The 24,759-nt window shown below is 45.0% G+C and overlaps 1 protein-coding gene across 1 annotated transcript in view; it reads left to right on the top strand.

The window, feature by feature from the left end:
* Window positions 1-24,759, top strand: part of ppef1 (protein phosphatase, EF-hand calcium binding domain 1) — a 276,249-nt gene that overhangs the window by 84,835 nt on the left and 166,655 nt on the right. The window contains exons 12-13 of the mRNA XM_072259727.1: window positions 164-327; window positions 1,912-1,996. Of these exons, the coding sequence (XP_072115828.1) occupies window positions 164-327; window positions 1,912-1,996 (249 nt within the window). The remainder of the gene's footprint in view (window positions 1-163; window positions 328-1,911; window positions 1,997-24,759) is intronic.

Genomic DNA, 24,759 nt, shown 5'->3' on the forward strand with positions numbered 1-24,759 from the left:
GTCGTCCTTCAGGTTAACAACATTCCTCAATCCGGAGGATGAGTTGGAAATGACTGAGGACGGTGCTGTCAACCTTGTCGAAGGCAGCTGAAGTACTTCAAACTTGACAACGGGACTTTAAGCAAAATCTTCATCCTATTATCTTCCATGTGTCATTTTCTAGGGAAGATTTCACTCAGTCAGTGGGCCTTGGCTGTGGATTCTGTACTCCATCTGAACCTGCCTTGGAGGACCATACGGCCTCGGCTGGTACGGACCAGTTCTGATGGCACTGTGGATTACCTCTCAACCTTTGAGTGTTTTCAGACTGAGCACCCCATGAAAGAGGTAAAATAGAAGACAATGAACAGAATTTGACATTCTAGTACCTAACATTGTGAGAGTGCACATTATAAATAAGCCTTATATATTGAAGCTCAGAAAGTCAGCTTCATTGAGCCATTGGGTGGCAGGGGTCTTGATTGCAAATACAAAGTTCAGTCAGGCTCTCACTACTCTAGTCAGACTTTTTTTTTACTAATTTTTTATTGCAACACCAACAAATTACATTCAATACAACTAATCGCCAATTACATTTTGATTGTTTAACCCAGCCACACCCCGACCTTCATCACCATCCCCCTCCACCCCTCTCTCCCCCCTCTCTTGCTCCACCAACCAACTGAATAGTAGTGCATACACAGACAAAGCATTCCTATTTTAACAAAAGATCTTTTAAGTTAGATATCAAATTTATCCACATTAAGATTATGTTTGGTCATGCATCATTTACTCTTGCTGATGAAAGTTCCAGGTAAGAAATATCCAAAAAGCTCTGAAGCCAGTGAGTATTTGAAATATCATGGGGAGGTTTCCAATGCTGGACTACAATCTTCTTAGCTGCAGTCAGGCTTTGCGTGTTTTTTCTGTAAGGGAAAGGTGGGAGTCATCATTTAGAAGATGTACAGCAGGGTCCATTGGTAATTGTACCCCCGTTAGTTCTAGTCAGACTTCCTACTAAGTAGGCAGCAAGGACATTGGGATTCAGTACTGGGCATGTGCACAGCGGCTGATGATGGCAATTATTTTCGAATCTTGCTCCGACACCAACCCTATCAACTAACTTGTCCTCATTAAGCTAATGCCAAATGTTAATCACACATTGAATAGCTTCTGCTTGTGCTGCAATGGATACTGAGGAAGCAGATGGCTGGCGAAAATGATTTGTTTGCCCATAGAGCCTCTTTTGGTAGTACCAGCTTTTATTGTCCCTCCTGAATTACCCCTGAAGAGGCAGTTAGGATTAAACCACATTGATGTGTCTCAAATCATTCCAAGTAAGGAGAGCAGATTCCTTCACTGGAGGGTGTGGGTGAACCAGTTGTGATTCTGACAATCCAGTAGCTTGAATACAGGTACTGAGATGAACAATTTGTGTGGCATTTCCAAGCAAAGATTTGCAGTTACCGGTATATTCCCCAGATGCCTTGAGTTGTCTGTTGGGATGGCTGGTGTAAAACTCCAGGTGGTTGCCGCTTTTCTTTACTACTATGGTAAGCCTGGGCATGTTGCTTTACAAGAAAAAGGACTGGCAGCTCACTATTCCACTCCATTGAGAATAAGCCTCTACATCAACAGAAAGCCAATTACCCAGTAAATGTCCTCCAGGTTATGGCAAATTTCCATTCATAAATGGAACATTTTGCAAGGTGGAAATGTGGCTGTGAAGAGTTCCCATCCAAAGGAAGATGCCTGTAGCCCCACAGCGACCAGCAAAGACAGCCTACTATATCCCAAACCCTTGTTCATACAGATGGGCTGTACACAGTTTGTAATCTGGGAAGCAACTGTACTTTCTGAGTTGTAGTGAATGTGCTTGAAACATTGATGTTGAATTGATTTAACTCACTGATTTACTACTTTGATATGTAGGTTCAACCAAACCTGATTGAAGCCATGTACAGGCATCGTGCAGACCTGGAAATCATTTTTGGAATAATTGATCAGGATCATTCAGGTAAACTGAAGCAACCCTTCTTATTGTTCATATTTGAAATTAATTCATCAAATTAATCTTGTCTCAGATTGTTTCAAGATTGTGCTGGTATAAAAAGTCTCCTCCCTCTCCCTTGAGATTTTTGCTCTTTATATGCCCTCATTTTGTTTTTTACGCTATCTTTGACTTCCCTTGTCAGCCACAGTTGCATCAACCTGCCTTTGGAATATTTCTTCTTTGGGATGGAACAATTCTGCAGCTTCCGAATTTCTTCCAGAAACTCCAGCCATTGCTTCTCTGCTGTTATTCTGAATTCAGCCGGCTCCTCTCTCATGTCTCTGAAACTCTCTTTACTTCATTATAATACGGATACATGTGATTTTAGCATCTCCCTCTGAAATTTCAGGGTGAATTCTATCACATTATGATCACGGCCATCATTTCTGACTCTGAATATATGAGCCTTTGTCTTACACTTGTTCTTCACACACCAACCTACTGCCCTCTACTGTGCCTTTGTCTGGTTTATTATTTATTGTAATGCCTGCACTGTTTTGTGTACTTTATGTAGTCCTGGGTAAGTCTGTAGTCTAGTGTAGTTTTTGTGTTGTTTTACGTAGTTCAGTGTAATTTTTGTATTGCTTCATGTAGCACCATGGTCTTGGAAAATGTTGTTTTCTTTTTACTGTGTACTGTACCAGCAGTTATGGTCGAAATGGCAATAAAAAGTGACTTGACTTGTCTTGACATACTGATTCAGAGTGTTAGATTTCTATCAGTGAGGATCTTTGCAAACTCATTTCTCTGCTGCTTTGTCTTCAGTAGATGCTTTATCACCACAAAATTTTAAATTTTTTATGTTGTGCCTTTGCTTAAATTTCTGCAACCAGCCTGCTGAATATTCACAATTACCTTCAATTTTCAGTTCATTGTGATAGATCTTTGCTTGTTTCATGATCAGCATATCACTAGGTGGCATATATTCACTCCAACACTGTCGAATCCACTCTTTCAATACACATTCGAGATCTTCATTTTTCAATTTATGCTGTGCTTTTCTATTTTTCATTAACTTCTGTTCATTACATATGCGAGGTCACTTCTGAAAATTGTGTTGTGCAGAGACCTACGCACCAACTGGGAACCTTCCCAAAGCTTTATGGAATTTTCCATTTATGAGATCATGTCAGTGCTCAAAAAATGTTTGGATATTGGAATTTCGGATAAGGGGTACTCAACCTGTGCTGAGTAATGAACCTGCTCCAGTGACGGATCTCTTGGTTTTGGAGAGAGTGACAACTACTCTCTGACTTTTACCATAACCATGGACAAGAATAGGAACAAGTGAAATGAGTAAGTATTTAATTGTTGGAAGGTTAATTACAATGGTGTTAGTGAGGTAATAGAACAAGCTAATGTCCTGGAACATGTCGAGGTTAAGAAAGAGGCAATATTGGAGTTACTAAACAACATTAGAATAGAAATGTCTCCATGGCAAAATAGGAAGGAAGGGAAGAGATTGTGGAGATTCTGATAATGATCTTTATATTCTCCCTGGCCATTGGAGCACAGGTTGAGTACCCCTGCATTCATCAGAGTTGGAGTGAACATAACAGTATGCTGATCATGAAACAGTCTGAAAAGTGGAACTAATTGTGAATATTCAGCAGACAGATTGCAGAAATTTAAGAAAAGGCACAGTATTAAATTTTTGACAATTTGTGGTGATAAAGCATCTGCTGATCACAAAGCAGCAGAGAAATCCATTGATGAGTTTACCAAGACGGTTGCTGATGAAAATCCAACGCTCTGTCCATCTGCACTGGTACTGTATGTGTGATGGACAAATGTATGAGAAAGACTATTTACCAGTGATACATAAATTCAGAGTCAAGGCTTGCTCTTGACCCCTTCTAGCTCTCATAAGCTTCTTCCTGGCTACTTTATAACTCTCAAGAGCCCTGTCTGTTTTTTTGCTTCCCAAACTTGTGTGATTTCTTCTTTCTCCTGACAAAATGTTCCACGACTCTTTTCAACCCCTCTATACATTCCCCTGTCTCACTGGGACAAACTTATCTTCACCTTTCCCTGTCTCACTGGAACAAAGCTATATTCACCTTCCCCTGTCTGACTGGAACATACCTATCTTCACCTTCCCCTGTCTCACTAGGACAAACCTATGTTCACCTTCCCCTCTCTCACTAGCACAAACCTATCTTCACCTTCCCCTGTCTCACTGGGACAAACCTATCTTCACCTTCCCCTGTCTCACTGGAACAAACCTATCTTCACCTTCCCCTCTCTCACTGCGACAAAACTATCTTCACCTTCCCATGTCTCACTGGGGCAAACCTATCTTCAACTTCCCCTGTCTCACTGGAACAAACCTATCTTCACCTTCCCCTGTCTCACTGGGACAGACCTATCTTCACCATTCCCTGTCTCCCTAGGACAAACCTAACTTCACCTTCCCATGTCTCACTGGGGCAAACCTATCTTCACCTTCCCCTGTCTCACTGGAACACTGAAGGCCTTGTGTGTCAATGCAAGGAGCATTCGTAACAAGGTGGATGAATTAAAAGTGCAGATTGTTATTAATGAACATGATATAGTTGGGATCACAGAGACATGGCTCCAGGTTGACCAAGGATGGGAGCTCAACATTCAGGGATATTCAATATTCAGGAGGGATAGACATGAAAGAAAAGGAGGTGGGGTGGCGTTGCTGGTTAGAGAGGAGATTAACGCAAAAGAAAGGAAGGACATAAGCCGGGAAGATGTGGAATCGATATGAGTAGAGCTGCATAACACTAAGGGGCAGAAATCACTGGTGGGAGTTGTGTACAGGCCACCTAACAGTAGTAGTGAGGTTGGGGATGGTATTAAACAGGAAATTAGAAATGTGTGCAATAAAGGAACAGCAGTTATAATGGGTGACTTCAATCTACATGTAGATTGGGTGAACCAAATTGGTAAGGGTGCTGAGGAAGAGGATTTCTTGGAATGTATGCGGGATGGTTTTTTGAACCAACATGTCGAGGAACCAACTAGAGAGCAGGTTATTCTAGTCTGGGTATTGTGCAATGAGGAAGGGTTAATTAGCAATCTTGTCTTGAGAGGCCCCTTGGGTAAGAGTGACCATAATATGGTGGAATTCTTCATTAAGATGGAGAGTGACATAGTTAATTCAGAAACAAAGGTTCTGAACTTAAGGGTAACTTTGAAGGTATGAGACGTGAATTAGCTAAGATAGACCGGCAAATGACACTTAAAGGGTTGACGGTGGATATGCAATGGCAAGCATTTAAAGGTTGCATGGATGAACTACAACAACTGTTCATCCCAGTTTGGCAAAAGAATAAATCAAGGAAGGTAGTGCACCCATGGCTGACAAGGGAAATTAGGGATAGTATCAATTCCAAAGAAAAAGCATACAAAGTAGCCAGAAAAAGTGGCTCACCTGAGGACTGGGAGAAATTCAGAATTCAGCAGAGGAGGACAAAGGGCTTAATTAGGAAGGGGAAAAAAGATTATGAGAGAAAACTGGCAGGGAATATAAAAACTGACTGTAAAAGCTTTTATAGATATGTGAAAAGAAAAAGATTGGTTCAGACAAATGTAGGTCCCCTACAGGCAGAAACAGGTGAATTGATTATGGGGAGCAAGGACATGGCAGACCAATTGAATAATTACTTTGGTTCTGTCTTCACTAAGGAGGACATAAATAACCTTCTGGAAATAGTAGGGGACAGAGGGTCCAGTGAGATGGAGGAACTGAGCGAAATACATGTTAGTAGGGAAGTGGTGTTAGGTAAGTTGAAGGGATTAAAGGCAGATAAATCCCCAGGGCCAGATGGTCTGCATCCCAGAGTGCTTAAGGAAGTAGCCCAAGAAATAGTGGATGCATTAATGATAATTTTTCAAAACTCTTTAGATTCTGGACTAGTTCCTGAGGATTGGAGGGTGGCTAATGCAACCCCACTTTTTAAAAAAGGAGGGAGAGAGAAACCAGGGAATTATAGACCGGTTAGCCGAACATCGGTGGTGGGGAAACTGCTAGAGTCAGTTATCAAAGATGTGATAACAGCACATTTGGAAAGCAGTGAAATCATCGGACAAAGTCAGCATAGATTTGTGAAAGGAAAATCATGTCTGACGAATCTCATAGAATCTTTTGAGGATGTAACTAGTAGAGTGGATAGGGGAGAACCAGTGGATGTGGTATATTTGGATTTTCAAAATACTTCTGACAAGGTCCCACACAGGAGATTAGTGTGCAAACTTAAAGCACACGGTATTGGGGGTAAGGTATTCATGTGGATAGAGAATTGGTTGGCAGACAGGAAGCAAAGAGTGGGAATAAATGGGACCTTTTAAGAACGGCAGGCAGTGACTAGTGGGGTACCGCAAAGCTCAGTGCTGGGACCCCAGTTGTTTACAATATATATTAATGACTTGGATGAGGGAATTAAATGCAGCATCTCCAAGTTTGCTGATGACACGAAGCTGGGCGGCAGCGTTAGCTGTGAAGAGGATGCGAAGAGGATGCAGGGTGACTTGGATAGGTTGGGTGAGTGGGCAAATTCATGGTAGATGCAATTTAATGTGGATAAATGTGAAGTTATCCACTTTGGTGGCAAAAACAGGAAATCAGATTATTATCTGAATGGTGGCCGATTAGGAAAAGGGGAGGTGCAACGAGACCTGGGTGTCATTACACACCAGTCATTGAAAGTGGCCATGCAGGTACAGCAGGCGGTGAAAAAGGCGAATGGTATGCGGGCATTTATAGTGAGAGGATTCGAGTACAGGAGCAGGGAGGTACTACTGCAGTTGTACGAGGCCTTAGTGAGACCACAACCTGGAGTATTGTGTGCAGTTTTAGTCCCCTAATCTGAGGAAAGACATCCTTGCCATAGAGGGAGTACAAAGAAGGTTCACCAGATTGATTCCTGGGATGGCAGGACTTTCATATGATGAAAGACTGGATGAACTAGGATTATCCTCGTTGGAATTTAGAAGATTGAGGGGGGATCTGATTGAAACGTATAAAATCCTAAAGAGATTGGACAGGCTAGATGCAGGAAGATTGCTCCCAATGTTGGGGAAGTCCAGAACGAGGGATCACAGTTTGAGGGTAAAGGGGAAGCCTTTTAAGACCGAGATTAGGAAAAACTTCTTCACACAGAGAGTGGTGAATCTGTGGAATTCTCTGCCACAGGAAACAGTTGAGGCCAGTTCATTGGCTATATTTAAGAGGGAGTTGGATATGGCCCTTGTGGCTAAAGGGATCGGGGGTATGGAGGGAAGGCTGGTACAGGGTTCTGAGTTGGTTGATCAGCCATGATCATACTGAATGGTGGTGCAGGCTCAAAGGGCCGAATGGCCAACTCCTGCAACTATTTTCTATGTTTCTATGTTTCTAACAAACCTATCTTCACCTTCCCATGTCTCAGTGGGAAAAACCTATCTTCACCTTCCCTTACCTCGCTGGAACGTACATATCTTCACCTTCCCCTGTCTCACTGCAACATACCTATCTTCACCTTCATCTGTCTCAATGAGACGAACCTATATTCACCTTCCCCCGTCTCACTGGGACAAGCCTATCTTCAACTACCCCTGTCTCACTGCAACAAAACTAACTTCACCTTCCCCAGTCGCAATGGGACAAACCTATCTTCACCTTCCCCTGTCTCATGGCCACAAACCTACCTTCAGCTTCCCCTGTCCCACTGAGACAAACCTATCTTCACCTTTCCCTGTCTCACTGGGACATACCTATCTTCAGCTTTCGTTGTCTCACTGGAAGATACCTATCCTCACCTTTCCCTGTATCACTGGTAAAAAAAACCTATCTTCAACTTCCCCTGACTCACTGGGACAAACCTACCTTCAACTTCCCATGTCTGACTGCGACAAACCTGTCTTCAGCTTCCCCTGTCCCACTGAGACAAACCAATCTTCATCTTCCCCTGTCTCACTGGTACAAACCTATATTCACCTTCCTCTGTCTCACTGGGACAAACCTATATTCACCTTCCACTGTCTCACTGGAACAAACCTATCTTCACCTTCCCGTGTCTCACTGGGACAAAACTAACTTCCCCTTCCCCAGTCTCAATGCGGCAAATTTAACTTCAGCTTCCCCCATCTCATTAGGAAAAATCTATCTTCACCTTTCCCTTTCTGAATGGGACAAACCCATCTTCACCTTCCCCTGTTTCACTAAGACAAACCTATATTCACCTTCCCCTGTCGCACTGAGACAAACCTATCTTCACCTTCCCCTGTCTCACTAAGACAAACTTATCTTCACCTTCCCCTGTCTCACTGGGACAAATCTATCTTCACCTTTTCCTGTCTGACTGGGACAAACCCATCTTCAACTTCCCCTGTCTCACTAACACAAACCTATCTTCATTTTCCCCTGTCTCACTAAGACAAGCCTATCTTAAACTTCCCCTGTCTCACTGGGACAAACTTATCTTCAACTTCCCCTGTCGCACTAAGACAAACCTATCTTCACCTTCCCCTGTCTCACTAGGACAAACCTATCTTCACCTTCCCCTCTCTCACTAGCACAAACCTATCTTTACCTTCCGCTGTCTCACTCAGACAAACCTATCTTCAGCTTCACCTGTCTCACTGAGGAAAACCTTCCTTCACCTTCTCCGGTCTCACTGGGACAAACCTATCTTCACCTTGCCCTGTCTGACTGGGACAAACCTATCTTCACCTTTCCCTACCTGACTGGGACAAACCTATCTTTACCTTCCCCTATCTCAGTGGAACACAACTATCTTCACCTTCCCCTGTCTCAGTAAGACAAACCTATCTGCACCTTCCCCCGTCTCACTAAGACAAACCTATCTTCACCTTTCCCTGTCTGACTGGGACCAACCTATCTTCACCTACCCCTGTCTCACTAAGACAAAACTATCTTCACCTTCCCCTGTTTCACTAGGACAAACCTATCTTCACCTTCCCCTCTCTCATTAGCACAAACCTATCTTTAGCTTCCGCTGTCTCACTGGGACAAACCTATCTTTACATTTCCCTGTCTCACTGGGACATACCTATCTTCAGCTTCCCCTGTCTCACTGGAAGATACCTATCCTCACCTTTCCCTGTATCACTGGTACAGAATTATCTTCAACTTCCCCTCTCTCACTGGGACAAACCTATCTTCAGCTTCCCATGTCCCACTGAGACAAACCTATCTTCACCTTCCCCTGTCTCACTGGTACAAACCTATATTCACCTTCCCCTGTCTCACTGGAACAAACCTATCTTCACCTTCCCGTGTCTCACTAGGACAAACCTAACTTCCCCTTCCCCTGTCTCAATGCGGCAAACTTAACTTCAGCTTCCCCCGTCTCATTTGGAAAAATCTATCTTCACCTTTCCCTTTCTGAATGGGACAAACCCATCTTCACCTTCCCGTTTCACTAAGACAAAATTATATTCACCTTCCCCTGTCGCACTGAGACAAACCTATCTTCACCTTCCCCTGTCTCACTAAGACAAACCTAACTTCACCTTCCCCTGCCTCACTGGGACAAATCTATCTTCACCTTTCCCTGTCTCACTGGGACAAAATTATCTTCAGCTTCCCCTGTTGCACTAAGACAAAACTATCTTCACCTTCCCCTGTCTCACTAGGATAAATCTATCTTACCTTCCCCTCTCTCACTAACACAAACCTATCTTTACCTTCCGCTGTCTCACTCAGACAAACCTATCTTCACCTTCACCTGTCTCACTGGAACAAACCTATCATCACCTACTTGTGTCTCACTAAGAAAAACCTATCTTCACCTTCCCCTGTCTGACTGCGACAAACCTATCTTCACCTTCCCCTATCTCACTAAGACAAACCTATCTTCACCTTTCCCTGTCTCACTGGTACAAACCTATCTTCACCTTTCCCTGTCTGACTGGGACAAACCTATCTTTACCTTCCCCTGTCTCACTGGAACACAACTATCTTCACCTTCCCCTGTCTCACTAAGACAAACCAATCTGCACCTTCCCCCGTTTCACTAAGACAAACCTATCTTCACCTTTCCCTGTCTGACTGGTACCAACCTATCTTCACCTACCCGTCTCACTAAGACAAAACTATCTTCACCTTCCCCTCTCTCACTATCACAAACCTATCTTTACCTTCCGCTGTCTCACACAGACAAACCTATCTTCAGCTTCCCCTGTCTCACTAAGACAAACCTATCTTCACCTTTCCCTGTCTGACTGGGACCAACCTATCTTCACCTACCCCTGTCTCACTAAGACAAAACTATCTTCACCTTCCCCTGTCTCACCGGGACAAACCTATATTCACCTTCCCCTGTCTCACTGGAACAAACCTATCTTCACCTTCCCGTGTCTCACTGGTACAAACCTATATTCACCTTCCCCTGTCTCACTGGAACAAACCTATCTTCACCTTCCCGTGTCTCACTGGGACAAACCTAACTTCCCCTTCCCCTGTCTCAATGCGGCAAACTTAACTTCAGCTTCCCCCGTCTCATTAGGAAAAATCTATCTTCACCTTTCCCTTTCTGAATGGGAGAAACCCATCTTCACCTTCCCCTGTTTCACTAAGACAAAACTATCTTCACCTTCCCCTGTCTCACTCGGACAAACCTATCTTCACCTTCCCCTCTCTCACTAGCACAAACCTGTCTATAGCTTCCGCTGTCTCACTGGGGCAAACCTGTCATCACATTTCCCCGTCTCACCGGGACAAACCTATCTTCACCTTCCCCTGTCTCCCTGCGACAAACCTGTCTTCAGCTTCCCCTGTCCCACTGAAACAAACCTATCTTTCCCTTTCCCTGTCTCACTGGGACATACCTATATTCACCTTCCACTGTCTCACTGGAACAAACCTATCTTCACCTTCCCGTATCTCACAGGGACAAAGCTATCTTCACCTTTCCCTATCTGACTGGGACAAACCTAACTTCACCTTTCCCTGTCTGACTGGGACAAACCTATCTTTATCTTCCTCTGTCTCACTGGAACACAACTATCTTCACCTTCCCCTGTCTCACTAAGACAAACCTATATGCACCTTCCCCCGTCTCACTAAGACAAACCTATCTTCACCTTTCCCTGTCTGACTGGGACCAACCTATCTTCACCTACTCCTGTCTCACTAAGACAAAACTATCTTCACTTTCTCCTGTCTCACTAAGACAAGCCTATCTTAAAGTAACCGTCTCACTGGGACAAACCTATCTACACCTTCCACTGTCGCACTAAGACAAACCTATCTTCACCTTCCCCTCTCCCACAAGCACAAACCTATCTTTAACTTCCTTTAACTCACTGGAACAAACCTACCTTCACCTATCCGTGTCTCACAAAGTAAAAACCTATCTTCACCTTCCCCGGTCTGACTGCTGCAAACCGATCTTCAACTTCCCCTGTCTCACTGGGACAAACCTATCTTCACCTTACCCTATCTCACTAATACAAATCTATCTTCACCTTTCCCTGTCTCACTGGGACAAACTTATCTTCACCTTCCGCTGTCGCACTAAGACAAACCTATCTTCACCTTCCCCTGTCTCGCTAGGAGAAATCTATCTTCACCTTCCCTTCTCTCACTATCACAAACCTATCTTTACCTTCCCCTGTCTCACTGGGACAAACCTATCTTCAACTTCCTTTCAATCACTGGAACAAACCTATCTTCACCTACCCGTGTCTCACTAAGAAAAACCTATCTTCACCTTCCCCTGTCTGACCGCGACAAGCCTATTTTCACCTTCCCCTATCTCACTAAGACAAACCTATCTTCACCTTCCCCTCTCTAACTGGGACAAACCTATCTTCACCTTTCCCTGTCTGACTGCGACAAACCTATCTTTACCTTCCCCTGTCTCACTGGAACACAACTATCTTCACCTTCCCCTGTCTCACTAAGACCAACCTATCTTCACCTACCCCTGTCTCACTAAGACAAAACTATCTTCACCTTCCCCTGTCTCACTAGGACAAACCTAACTTCACCTTCCCCTCTCTCACTAGCACAAACCTATCTTTACCTTCCGCTGTCTCACTCAGACAAACCTATACTCTGCTTCCCCTGTCTCACTAAGACAAACCTATCTTCACCTTCCCCTGTCTCAATAGGATAAACTAATCTTCATCTTTCCCTGTCTCACGGGGACAAATCTATCCACACCTTTCGCTGTCTGACTGGGACAAAACCGTATTCACCTTCCCTGTCTCACTAAGACAAAACCTATCTTCACCTTCCCGCTTCACTAAGACAAACCTATATTCACCTTTCCCTGTTGCACTGAGACAAACCTATCTTCACCTTCCCCTGTCTGACTGCGACAAGCCTATCTTCACCTTCCCCTATCTCACTAAGACAAACTGATCTTCACCTTCCACTGTCTCATTGGGACAAACCTATCTTCACCTTCTCCTGTCTCACTGGAACACAACTAACTTCACCTTCCCCTGTCTCACTAAGACAAACCTATCTTCACATTTCCCTGTCTGACTGGGACCAATCTATCTTCACCTTCCCCTGTCTCACCAAAACAAAACTATCTTCACCTTCCCCTGTCTCAATAGGACAAACCTATCTTCAGCTTCCCCTGTCTCACTAGGACAAACCTATCTTTACCTTCCACTGTCTCACTGGGACAAGCCTATCTTCACCTTTCCCTGTCTCACTAAGACAAACCCGTATTCACCTTCCCCGTCTCACTAAGACAAACCTATCTTCACCTTCCCCTGTCTCACTAAGACAAACCTATCTTCACTTTCTCCTGTCTCACTAAGACAAGCCTATCTTAAACTACCCCTGTCTCACTGGGACAAACCTAACTTCACCTTCGACTGTCGCACTAAGACAAACCTATCTTCACCTTCCATGTCTCACTAGGACAAATCTATCTTCACCTTCGCCTCTCTCACAAGCACAAACCTATCTTTACCTTCCGCTGTCTCACTCAGGCAAACCTATCTTCAGCTTCCCCTGTCTGACTAACACAAACCCATCTTCACCTTCCCCTGTCTCACTGGGACAAAACTATCTTCAACTTCCTTTAACTTACTGGAACAAACCTACCTTCACCTACCCGTGTCTCACTAAGAAAAACCAATCTTCACCTTCCCCTGTCTGACTGCGACAAACCTAACTTCACCTTCCCCAGTCTCATTGGGACAAACCTAACTTCACCTTTCCCTGTCTGACTGGGACAAACCTATGTTTACCTTCTCCTGTCTCAATGGAACACAACTATCTTCACCTTCCCCTGTCTCACTAAGATAAACCTATCTTCACATTTCCTTGTCTGACTGGGACCAATCTATCTTCACCTTCCCCTGTCTCACCAAGACAAAACTATCTTCACCTTCCCCTGTCTCAATAGGACAAACCTATCTTCAGCTTCCCCTGTCTCACTAGGACAAACCTATCTTTACCTTCCACTGTCTCACTGGGACAAGCCTATCTTCACCTTTCCCTGTCTCACTAAGACAAACCCGTATTCACCTTCCCCGTCTCACTAAGACAAACCTATCTTCACCTTCCCCTGTCTCACTAAGACAAACCTATCTTCACTTTCTCCTGTCTCACTAAGACAAGCCTATCTTAAACTACCCCTGTCTTACTGGGACAAACCTAACTTCACCTTCGACTGTCGCACTAAGACAAACCTATCTTCACCTTCCATGTCTCACTAGGACAAATCTATCTTCACCTTCGCCTCTCTCACAAGCACAAACCTATCTTTACCTTCCGCTGTCTCACTCAGGCAAACCTATCTTCAGCTTCCCCTGTCTGACTAACACAAACCCATCTTCACCTTCCCCTGTCTCACTGGGACAAAACTATCTTCAACTTCCTTTAACTTACTGGAACAAACCTACCTTCACCTACCCGTGTCTCACTAAGAAAAACCAATCTTCACCTTCCCCTGTCTGACTGCGACAAACCTAACTTCACCTTCCCCAGTCTCATTGGGACAAACCTAACTTCACCTTTCCCTGTCTGACTGGGACAAACCTATGTTTACCTTCTCCTGTCTCAATGGAACACAACTATCTTCACCTTCCCCTGTCTCACTAAGATAAACCTATCTTCACATTTCCTTGTCTGACTGGGACCAATCTATCTTCACCTTCCCCTGTCTCACCAAGACAAAACTATCTTCACCTTCCCCTGTCTCAATACGACAAACCTACCTTCAGCTTCCCCTGTCTCACTAGGACAAACCTATCTTCACCTTCCATTGTCTCACTGGGACAAACCTATCTTCACCTTTCCCTATCTGATGGGGACAAATTTATTTTCACCTTCCCCAGTCTCACTAAGACAAACCTATCTTCACCTTTCCCTGTCTCACTGGGACAAACCCGTCTTCACCTTCCCTGTCTCACTAAGACAAACCTATCTTCACCTTCCCCTGTCTCACTAAGACAAGCCTATCTTCACCTTCGCCTGTCTCACTGGGACAAACCTATATTCACCTTCCCCTGTCTCACTGGAACAAACCTATCTTCACCTTCCCGTGTCTCACTGGGACAAACCTAACTTCCCCTTCCCCTGTCTCAATGCGGCAAACTTAACTTCAGCTTCCCCCGTCTCATTAGGAAAAATCTATCTTCACCTTTCCCTTTCTGAATGGGAGAAACCCATCTTCACCTTCCCCTGTTTCACTAAGACAAAACTATCTTCACCTTCCCCTGTCTCACTCGGACAAACCTATCTTCACCTTCCCCTCTCTCACTAGCACAAACCTGTCTATAGCTTCCGCTGTCTCACTGGGGCAAACCTGTCATCACATTTCCCCGTCTCACCGGGACAAACCTATCTTCACCTTCCCCTGTCTCCCTGCGACAAACCTGTCTTCAGCTTCCCCTGTCCCACTGAAACAAACCTATCTTTCCCTTTCCCTGTCTCACTGGGACATACCTATATTCACCTTCCACTGTCTCACTGGAACAAACCTATCTTCACCTTCCCGTATCTCACAGGGACAAAGCTATCTTCACCTTTCCCTATCTGACTGGGACAAACCTAACTTCACCTTTCCCTGTCTGACTGGGACAAACCTATCTTTATCTTCCTCTGTCTCACTGGAACACAACTATCTTCACCTTCCCCTGTCTCACTAAGACAAACCTATATGCACCTTCCCCCGTCTCACTAAGACAAACCTATCTTCACCTTTCCCTGTCTGACTGGGACCAACCTATCTTCACCTACTCCTGTCTCACTAAGACAAAACTATCTTCACTTTCTCCTGTCTCACTAAGACAAGCCTATCTTAAAGTAACCGTCTCACTGGGACAAACCTATCTACACCTTCCACTGTCGCACTAAGACAAACCTATCTTCACCTTCCCCTCTCCCACAAGCACAAACCTATCTTTAACTTCCTTTAACTCACTGGAACAAACCTACCTTCACCTATCCGTGTCTCACAAAGTAAAAACCTATCTTCACCTTCCCCGGTCTGACTGCTGCAAACCGATCTTCAACTTCCCCTGTCTCACTGGGACAAACCTATCTTCACCTTACCCTATCTCACTAATACAAATCTATCTTCACCTTTCCCTGTCTCACTGGGACAAACTTATCTTCACCTTCCGCTGTCGCACTAAGACAAACCTATCTTCACCTTCCCCTGTCTCGCTAGGAGAAATCTATCTTCACCTTCCCTTCTCTCACTATCACAAACCTATCTTTACCTTCCGCTGTCTCACTCAGACAAACCTATCTTCACCTTCCCCTGTCTCACTGGGACAAACCTATCTTCAACTTCCTTTCAATCACTGGAACAAACCTATCTTCACCTACCCGTGTCTCACTAAGAAAAACCTATCTTCACCTTCCCCTGTCTGACCGCGACAAGCCTATTTTCACCTTCCCCTATCTCACTAAGACAAACCTATCTTCACCTTCCCCTCTCTAACTGGGACAAACCTATCTTCACCTTTCCCTGTCTGACTGCGACAAACCTATCTTTACCTTCCCCTGTCTCACTGGAACACAACTATCTTCACCTTCCCCTGTCTCACTAAGACCAACCTATCTTCACCTACCCCTGTCTCACTAAGACAAAACTATCTTCACCTTCCCCTGTCTCACTAGGACAAACCTAACTTCACCTTCCCCTCTCTCACTAGCACAAACCTATCTTTACCTTCCGCTGTCTCACTCAGACAAACCTATACTCTGCTTCCCCTGTCTCACTAAGACAAACCTATCTTCACCTTCCCCTGTCTCAATAGGATAAACTAATCTTCATCTTTCCCTGTCTCACGGGGACAAATCTATCCACACCTTTCGCTGTCTGACTGGGACAAAACCGTATTCACCTTCCCTGTCTCACTAAGACAAAACCTATCTTCACCTTCCCGCTTCACTAAGACAAACCTATATTCACCTTTCCCTGTTGCACTGAGACAAACCTATCTTCACCTTCCCCCGTCTCACTAAGACAAACCTATCTTCACCTTCCCCTGTCTCACTGGGACAAATCTATCTTCACCTTTCCCTGTCTGACTGGGACAATCCCATCTTCACCTTCCCCTGTCTCACTAAGACAAACCTATCTTCACTTTCTCCTGTCTCACTAAGACAAGCCTATCTTAAACTACACCTGTCTCACTGGAACAAACCTATCTTCACCTTCCCCTGTCTCACTGGGACAAACCTATCTTCAACTTCCTTTAACTCACTGGAACAAACCTAACTTCACCTACCCGTGTCTCACTAAGAAAAACCTATCTTCACCTTCCCCTGTCTGACTGCGACAAGCCTATCTTCACCTTCCCCTATCTCACTAAGACAAACTGATCTTCACCTTCCCCTGTCTCAATAGGACAAACCTATCTTCAGCTTCCCCTGTCTCACTAGGACAAACCTATCTTTACCTTCCACTGTCTCACTGGGACAAGCCTATCTTCACCTTTCCCTGTCTCACTAAGACAAACCCGTATTCACCTTCCCCGTCTCACTAAGACAAACCTATCTTCACCTTCCCCTGTCTCACTAAGACAAACCTATCTTCACTTTCTCCTGTCTCACTAAGACAAGCCTATCTTAAACTACCCCTGTCTCACTGGGACAAACCTAACTTCACCTTCGACTGTCGCACTAAGACAAACCTATCTTCACCTTCCATGTCTCACTAGGACAAATCTATCTTCACCTTCGCCTCTCTCACAAGCACAAACCTATCTTTACCTTCCGCTGTCTCACTCAGGCAAACCTATCTTCAGCTTCCCCTGTCTGACTAACACAAACCCATCTTCACCTTCCCCTGTCTCACTGGGACAAAACTATCTTCAACTTCCTTTAACTTACTGGAACAAACCTACCTTCACCTACCCGTGTCTCACTAAGAAAAACCAATCTTCACCTTCCCCTGTCTGACTGCGACAAACCTAACTTCACCTTCCCCAGTCTCATTGGGACAAACCTAACTTCACCTTTCCCTGTCTGACTGGGACAAACCTATGTTTACCTTCTCCTGTCTCAATGGAACACAACTATCTTCACCTTCCCCTGTCTCACTAAGATAAACCTATCTTCACATTTCCTTGTCTGACTGGGACCAATCTATCTTCACCTTCCCCTGTCTCACCAAGACAAAACTATCTTCACCTTCCCCTGTCTCAATAGGACAAACCTATCTTCAGCTTCCCCTGTCTCACTAGGACAAACCTATCTTTACCTTCCACTGTCTCACTGGGACAAGCCTATCTTCACCTTTCCCTGTCTCACTAAGACAAACCCGTATTCACCTTCCCCGTCTCACTAAGACAAACCTATCTTCACCTTCTCCTGTCTCACTAAGACAAACCTATCTTCACTTTCTCCTGTCTCACTAAGACAAGCCTATCTTAAACTACCCCTGTCTTACTGGGACAAACCTAACTTCACCTTCGACTGTCGCACTAAGACAAACCTATCTTCACCTTCCATGTCTCACTAGGACAAATCTATCTTCACCTTCGCCTCTCTCACAAGCACAAACCTATCTTTACCTTCCGCTGTCTCACTCAGGCAAACCTATCTTCAGCTTCCCCTGTCTGACTAACACAAACCCATCTTCACCTTCCCCTGTCTCACTGGGACAAAACTATCTTCAACTTCCTTTAACTTACTGGAACAAACCTACCTTCACCTACCCGTGTCTCACTAAGAAAAACCAATCTTCACCTTCCCCTGTCTGACTGCGACAAACCTAACTTCACCTTCCCCAGTCTCATTGGGACAAACCTAACTTCACCTTTCCCTGTCTGACTGGGACAAACCTATGTTTACCTTCTCCTGTCTCAATGGAACACAACTATCTTCACCTTCCCCTGTCTCACTAAGATAAACCTATCTTCACATTTCCTTGTCTGACTGGGACCAATCTATCTTCACCTTCCCCTGTCTCACCAAGACAAAACTATCTTCACCTTCCCCTGTCTCAATACGACAAACCTACCTTCAGCTTCCCCTGTCTCACTAGGACAAACCTATCTTCACCTTCCATTGTCTCACTGGGACAAACCTATCTTCACCTTTCCCTATCTGATGGGGACAAATTTATTTTCACCTTCCCCAGTCTCACTAAGACAAACCTATCTTCACCTTTCCCTGTCTCACTGGGACAAACCCGTCTTCACCTTCCCTGTCTCACTAAGACAAACCTATCTTCACCTTCCCCTGTCTCACTAAGACAAGCCTATCTTCACCTTCGCCTGTCTCACTGGGACAAACCTATCTTCAGCGTTCCCTATCTGACTGGGACAAACACATGTTCAACTTCCCCTGTCTCCCTAAGGCCAACCTATCTTCACCTTCCCCTGTCTCACTCAGACGAACCTATCTTCCCCTTCCCCTCTCTCTCTAGCACAGACTCATCTTTACCTTCCCCTGTCTCACTCAGACAAACCTATATTCAGCTTCCCCGTCTCACTAAGACAAACCTATCTTCACCTTCCTCTGTCTCACTGGGTCAAACCCTTCTTCACCTTCCCCTGTCTCACTAGGACAAAACTATCTTCACCGTCCCCTGTCTCACTAGGACAAACCTATCTTCACATTCCCCTCTCTCACTAGCACAAACCTATCTTTACCTTCCGCTGTCCACTCAGACAAACCTATCTTCAGCTTCCCCCGTCTCACTAAGACATACATATCTTCAGCTTCCCCAGTCTCACTAAGACAAAACTAACTTCAATTTACCTTGTCTCACTAGGACAAATCTATCTTCATCTTCCTCTGACATACTGGAACAAACTTATCTTCACCTTCACCTGTCTCACTGGGCAAACCTATCTTCACCTTCCCCCTTTTCACTAAGACAAACCTATCTTCACCTTCCGCTGTCTCACTAAGACAAACCTATATTCACCTTTCCCTGTCGCACTGAGACAAACCTATCTTCACCTTTCCCTGTCTGACTGGGACAAACCCATCTTCACCTTCCCCTGTCTCACTAAGACAAACCTATCTTCAGCTTCCCCTGTCTCACTAAGACAAACCTATCTTCACCTTCCTCTGTCTCACTAAGACAAGCCTATCTTCACCTTCCCCTGTCTCACTGGGACAAACATATCTTCACCGTTCCCTGTCTGACTGGGACAAACACATCTTCACCTTCTCCTGTCTCACTGGGAGAAACCTATCTTCACTTTTCCCTGTCTGACTGGGAGAAGCCTATCTTCACCTTCCTCTGTCTCACTAAGATAAACCTATCTTCATCTTACCCTGTCTCACAAGGACAAAACTATCTTCAACTTCCCCTCTCACACTAGCACAAACCTATCATTACCTTCCGCTGTCTCACTCAGGTAAACCTAACTTCAGCTTCCCCTGTCTCACTACGACAAAGCTATCTTCACCTTCCCCTGTCTCAATGGGACAAACCTATCTTCACCTTCCTTTAACTCATTGGAACAAGCCTGTCTTCACCTACCCGTGTCTCACTAAGACAAACCTATCTTCACCTTCCCCTGTCTCAATACGACAAACCTATCTTCACCTTCCCCTGTCTCACTGGGACAAATCTGTCTTCATCTTTCCCTTTCTGACTGGGTCAAACGCATCTTCACCTTCCCCTGTTTCACTAAACAAACCTATCTTCACCTTCCCCTATCTCACTAAGACACCCCTATCTTAAACTTCCCCAGTCTCACTGGGACAAACCTAACTTCACCTTAACCTGTCGCACTAAGACAAATCGATCTTCTCCATACCCTGTCTCACTTGGACAAAGCTATCTTCAACTTCCTTTAACTCTCTGGAACAAACCTATCTTCACCGACCCGTGACTCAATAAGAAAAACCTATCTTCACCTTCCATCTGTCTGACTGCGACAAACCTATCTTCACCTTCCCCTATCTCACTAAGACAAACCTATCTTCACCTTCCCCTGTCTCACTGGGACAAACCTAGCTTCACCTTTCCCTGTCTGACTCGGACAAACCTATCTTTACCTTCCCCTGTCTCACTGGAAAACAACTATCTTCACCTTCCCCTGTCTCACTAAGACAAACCTATCTGCACTTTCCCCCGTCTCACTAAGACAAACCTATCTTCAACGTTCCCTGTCTGACTGGGACCAACCTATCTTCACCTTCCCCTGTCTCACTAAGACAAAACCATCTTCACCTTCCCCTCTCTCACTTGCACGAACCTATCTTTACCTTCCGCTGTCTCACTCAGACAAACCTATCTTCAGCTTCCCCTGTCTCACAAAGACAAACCTACCTTCACCTTCCCCTGTCTCATTGGGACAAACCTATCTTCACCTTTCCCTGTCTGACTCGGACAAACCTATCTTTACCTTCCCCTGTCACTGGAACACAACTATCTTCACCTTCCCCTGTCTCACTAAGACAAACCTATCTTCATCTTTTCCTGTCTGACTGGGACCAACCTATCTTCACCTAACCCTGTCTCACTAAGGCAAAACTATCTTCACCTTCCCCTGTCTCACTAGGACAAACCTATCTTCACCTTCCCTTCTCTCACTAGCACAAACCTATCTTTACCTTCCGCTGTCTCACTCAGGAAAACCTATCTTCACCTTCCCCTATCTCACTAAGACAAACCGATCTTCACCTTCCCCTGTCTCACTGGGACAAACCTATCTTCACCTTCCCCTATCTCACTAAGACAAACCGATCTTCACCTTCCCCTGTCTCACTAAGACAAACCTATCTTCACTTTCTTCCGTCTCACTAAGACAAACCTACCTTAAACTACCCCTGTCTCACTGGGACAACCCATCTTCACCTTCCCCTGTCTCGCTAAGACTAACCTATCTGCACCTTCCCCTGTCTCACTACGATGAACCTATCTTCCCCTTCCACTCTCTCTCTAGCACAGACCTATCTTTACCTCCCCCTGTCTCACTCAGCCAAACCTATCTTCAGCTTCCCCTGTCTCACTAAGACAAATCTATCTTCACCTTCCTCTGTCTCACTGGGACAAACCCTTCTTCACCTTCGCCTGTCTCACTAGGACAAACCTATCTTCACCTTCCCCTGTCTCACTAGGACAAACCTATCTTCACCTTGCTTTGACACACTGGAACAAACCTATCTTCACTTACCCCTGTTTCACTAAGTCAAACCTATCTTCACCTTCGTCTGTCTCACTGGGACAAACCTATCTTCACCTTTCCATGTCTGACTGCGACAAACCTATCTTTACCTTACCATGTCTCACTGGAACACACCTATCTTCACGTTCCCCTATCTCACTAAGACCAACCCATCTTCACCTTCTCCTGTATCACTGGGACAAACCTATCTTCACCATTCCCTGTGTGACTGGGACAAACCCATCTTCACCTTCCCCCGTCTCGTTAAGACAAACCTATCCTCACCTCCCCCGTCTCACTAAGACAAACCTATCTTAACTTTCCCTCTCTCACTAGCACAAACCTATCTTTACCGCCGTTGTCTCACTCACACAAACCTATGTTCAGCTTCCCCTATCTCACTAAGACAAACCTATCTTCACCTTCCTTTAACTCACTGGGAAAACCTATCTTCACCTACCCGCGTCTCACTAAGACAAACCTATCTTCACCTTCCCCTGTCTGACTGCCCCAAAACTATCTTCATCTCACGAGGACAAAGCTATCTTCACCTTCCCCTCTCTCTCCAGCACAAATTATCTTTATCTTCCGCTGTCCTACTCAGACAAACCTATCTTCAGCTTCCCCTGTGTCACTAAGACAAACCTATCTTCATCTTCCCCATCTCACTAAGACAAATCTATCTTCAACTTTCCCTGTCTGACAGCGACAAACCTATCTTCACCTTCCCCTCTCTCACTAGCACAAACCTATCTTTACCTTCCGCTGTCTCACTCAGACAAACCTATCTTCAGCTTCCCCTGTCTCACAAAGACAAACCTATCTTCACCTTCCCCTGTCTCATTGGGACAAACCTATCTTCACCTTTCCCTGTCTGACTCGGACAAACCTATCTTTACCTTCCCCTGTCACTGGAACACAACTATCTTCACCTTCCCCTGTCTCACTAAGACAAACCTATCTTCATCTTTTCCTGTCTGACTGGGACCAACCTATCTTCACCTAACCCTGTCTCACTAAGGCAAAACTATCTTCACCTTCCCCTGTCTCACTAGGACAAACCTATCTTCACCTTCCCTTCTCTCACTAGCACAAACCTATCTTTACCTTCCGCTGTCTCACTCAGGAAAACCTATCTTCACCTTCCCCTCTCTCACTAGCACAAACCTATCTTTACCTTCCGCTGTCTCACTCAGACAAACCTATCTTCAGCTTCCCGTCTCACTAAGACAAACCTATCTTCACTTTCTTCCGTCTCACTAAGACAAACCTACCTTCACCTTCCTCTGTCTCACAAGGACAAACCTATCTTCAACTTCCCCTCTCTCACTAGCACAAACCTATCTTTACCTTCCGCTGTCTCACTCAGACAAACCTATCTTCAGCTTCCCCTGTCTCACTACGACAAAGCTATCTTCACCTTCCCCTGTCTCAATGGGACAAATCTATCTTCACCTTTCCCTTTCTGACTGGGACAAACCCATCTTCACCTTCCCCTGTTTCACTAAGCAAACCTATATTCACCTTCCCCTGTCACACTGAGACAAACCTATCTTCACCTTCCCCTGTCACACTAAGACAAACGTATCTTCATCTTCCGCTGCATCATTAAAACAAACCTATATTCACCTTCCCCTGTCTCACTGGGACAAATCTATCTTCACCTTTCCCTTTCTGACTGGGACAAACCCATCTTCACCTTCCCCTGTTTCACTAGGCAAACCTATATTCACCTTCCCCTGTCACACTGAGACAAACCTATATTCACCTTCCCCTGTCGCACTAGGACAAACGTATCTTCACCTTCCTCTGTCTCACTGGGACTAACCCTTCATCTCCTTCTCCTGTCTCGCTAAGACAAACCTATCTTCACTTTCCCCTGTCTCACTAACACAAGTCTATCTTCATCTTCCTCTGTATTACTGGGACAAACATATCTTCACCGTTCCCCGTCTAACAGGGACAAACCTATCTTCACCTTCCCCTGTCTCACTAAGACAAACCTATCTTCACCTTCCCCTGTCTCAAGGACAAACCTATCTTCAACTTCACCTTTCTCTCTAGCACAAACCTATCTTTACCCTGTCTGACTGGGAGAAACCTATCTTCACCTTCCGCTGCCTCACTCAGACAAACCTATCTTCACCTTCCCCTGTCTCAATGGGACAAACCTATCTTCACCTTCCTTTAACTCACTGGAACAAACCTATCTTCACCTACCCGTGTCTCACAAAGAGAAACCTATCTTCACCTTCCCCTATCTGACTGCGACAAACCTATCTTCATCTCACTAGGACAAACCTATCTTCACCTTTCCCTCTCTCTCTAGCACAAAACTATCTTTACCTTCCGCTGTCTCACTCAGACAAACTTATCTTCAGCATCCCCTGTCTCACTAAGACAAATCTATCTTCACCTTCCCTTGTCTCACTAGGACAAATCTATCTTCATCTTCCTCTGACTTACTGGAACAAACTTATCTTCACCTTCCCCTGTCTGACTGGGACAAACCTATGTTCACCATCGCCTGTCTCACTACGACAAACCTATCTTCACCTTCCCCTGTCGCACTGGGACAAACCCATCTTCACCTTCCCCTCTCTCACTAGCACAAACGTATCTTTACCTTCCGCTGTCTCACTCAGACAAACCTATCTTCAGCTTCCCCTGTCTCACTAGGATAAACCAATCTTCATCTTTCCTTGTCTCACGGGGACAAACCTATCTTCACCTTTCCCTGTCTGACTGGGACAAACCTTTCTTCACCTTCCCCAGTCTCATTAAGATAAACCTATCTTCACCTTCGCTTGTCTCACTAGGACAAATCTATCTTCATCTACCTCTGACTTACTTGAACAAACTTATCTTCAGCTTCCCCTGTCTCACTGGACAAACCTATCTTCACCTTTCCCCGTCTGACTAGGACAAACCCATCTTCACCTTCCCCTGTCTCACTAAGACAAGCCTATCTTCACCTTCCCCTGTCTCACTGGGACAAACCTATCTTCACCGTTCCCTGCCTGACTGGGACAAACCCATCTTCACCTTCCCCTGTCTCACTAAGACAAACCTATCTTCACCTTCCCCTGTCTGACTGCCCCAAACCTATCTTCATCTCACTAGGACAAACCTACCTTCACCTTCCCCTCTCTCTCTAGCGCAAATTATCTTTATCTTCCGCTGCCTCACTCAGACAA

This window comes from Mobula birostris, chromosome 6, assembly GCF_030028105.1.
Source record: "Mobula birostris isolate sMobBir1 chromosome 6, sMobBir1.hap1, whole genome shotgun sequence".
NCBI lineage: Eukaryota > Metazoa > Chordata > Chondrichthyes > Myliobatiformes > Myliobatidae > Mobula > Mobula birostris.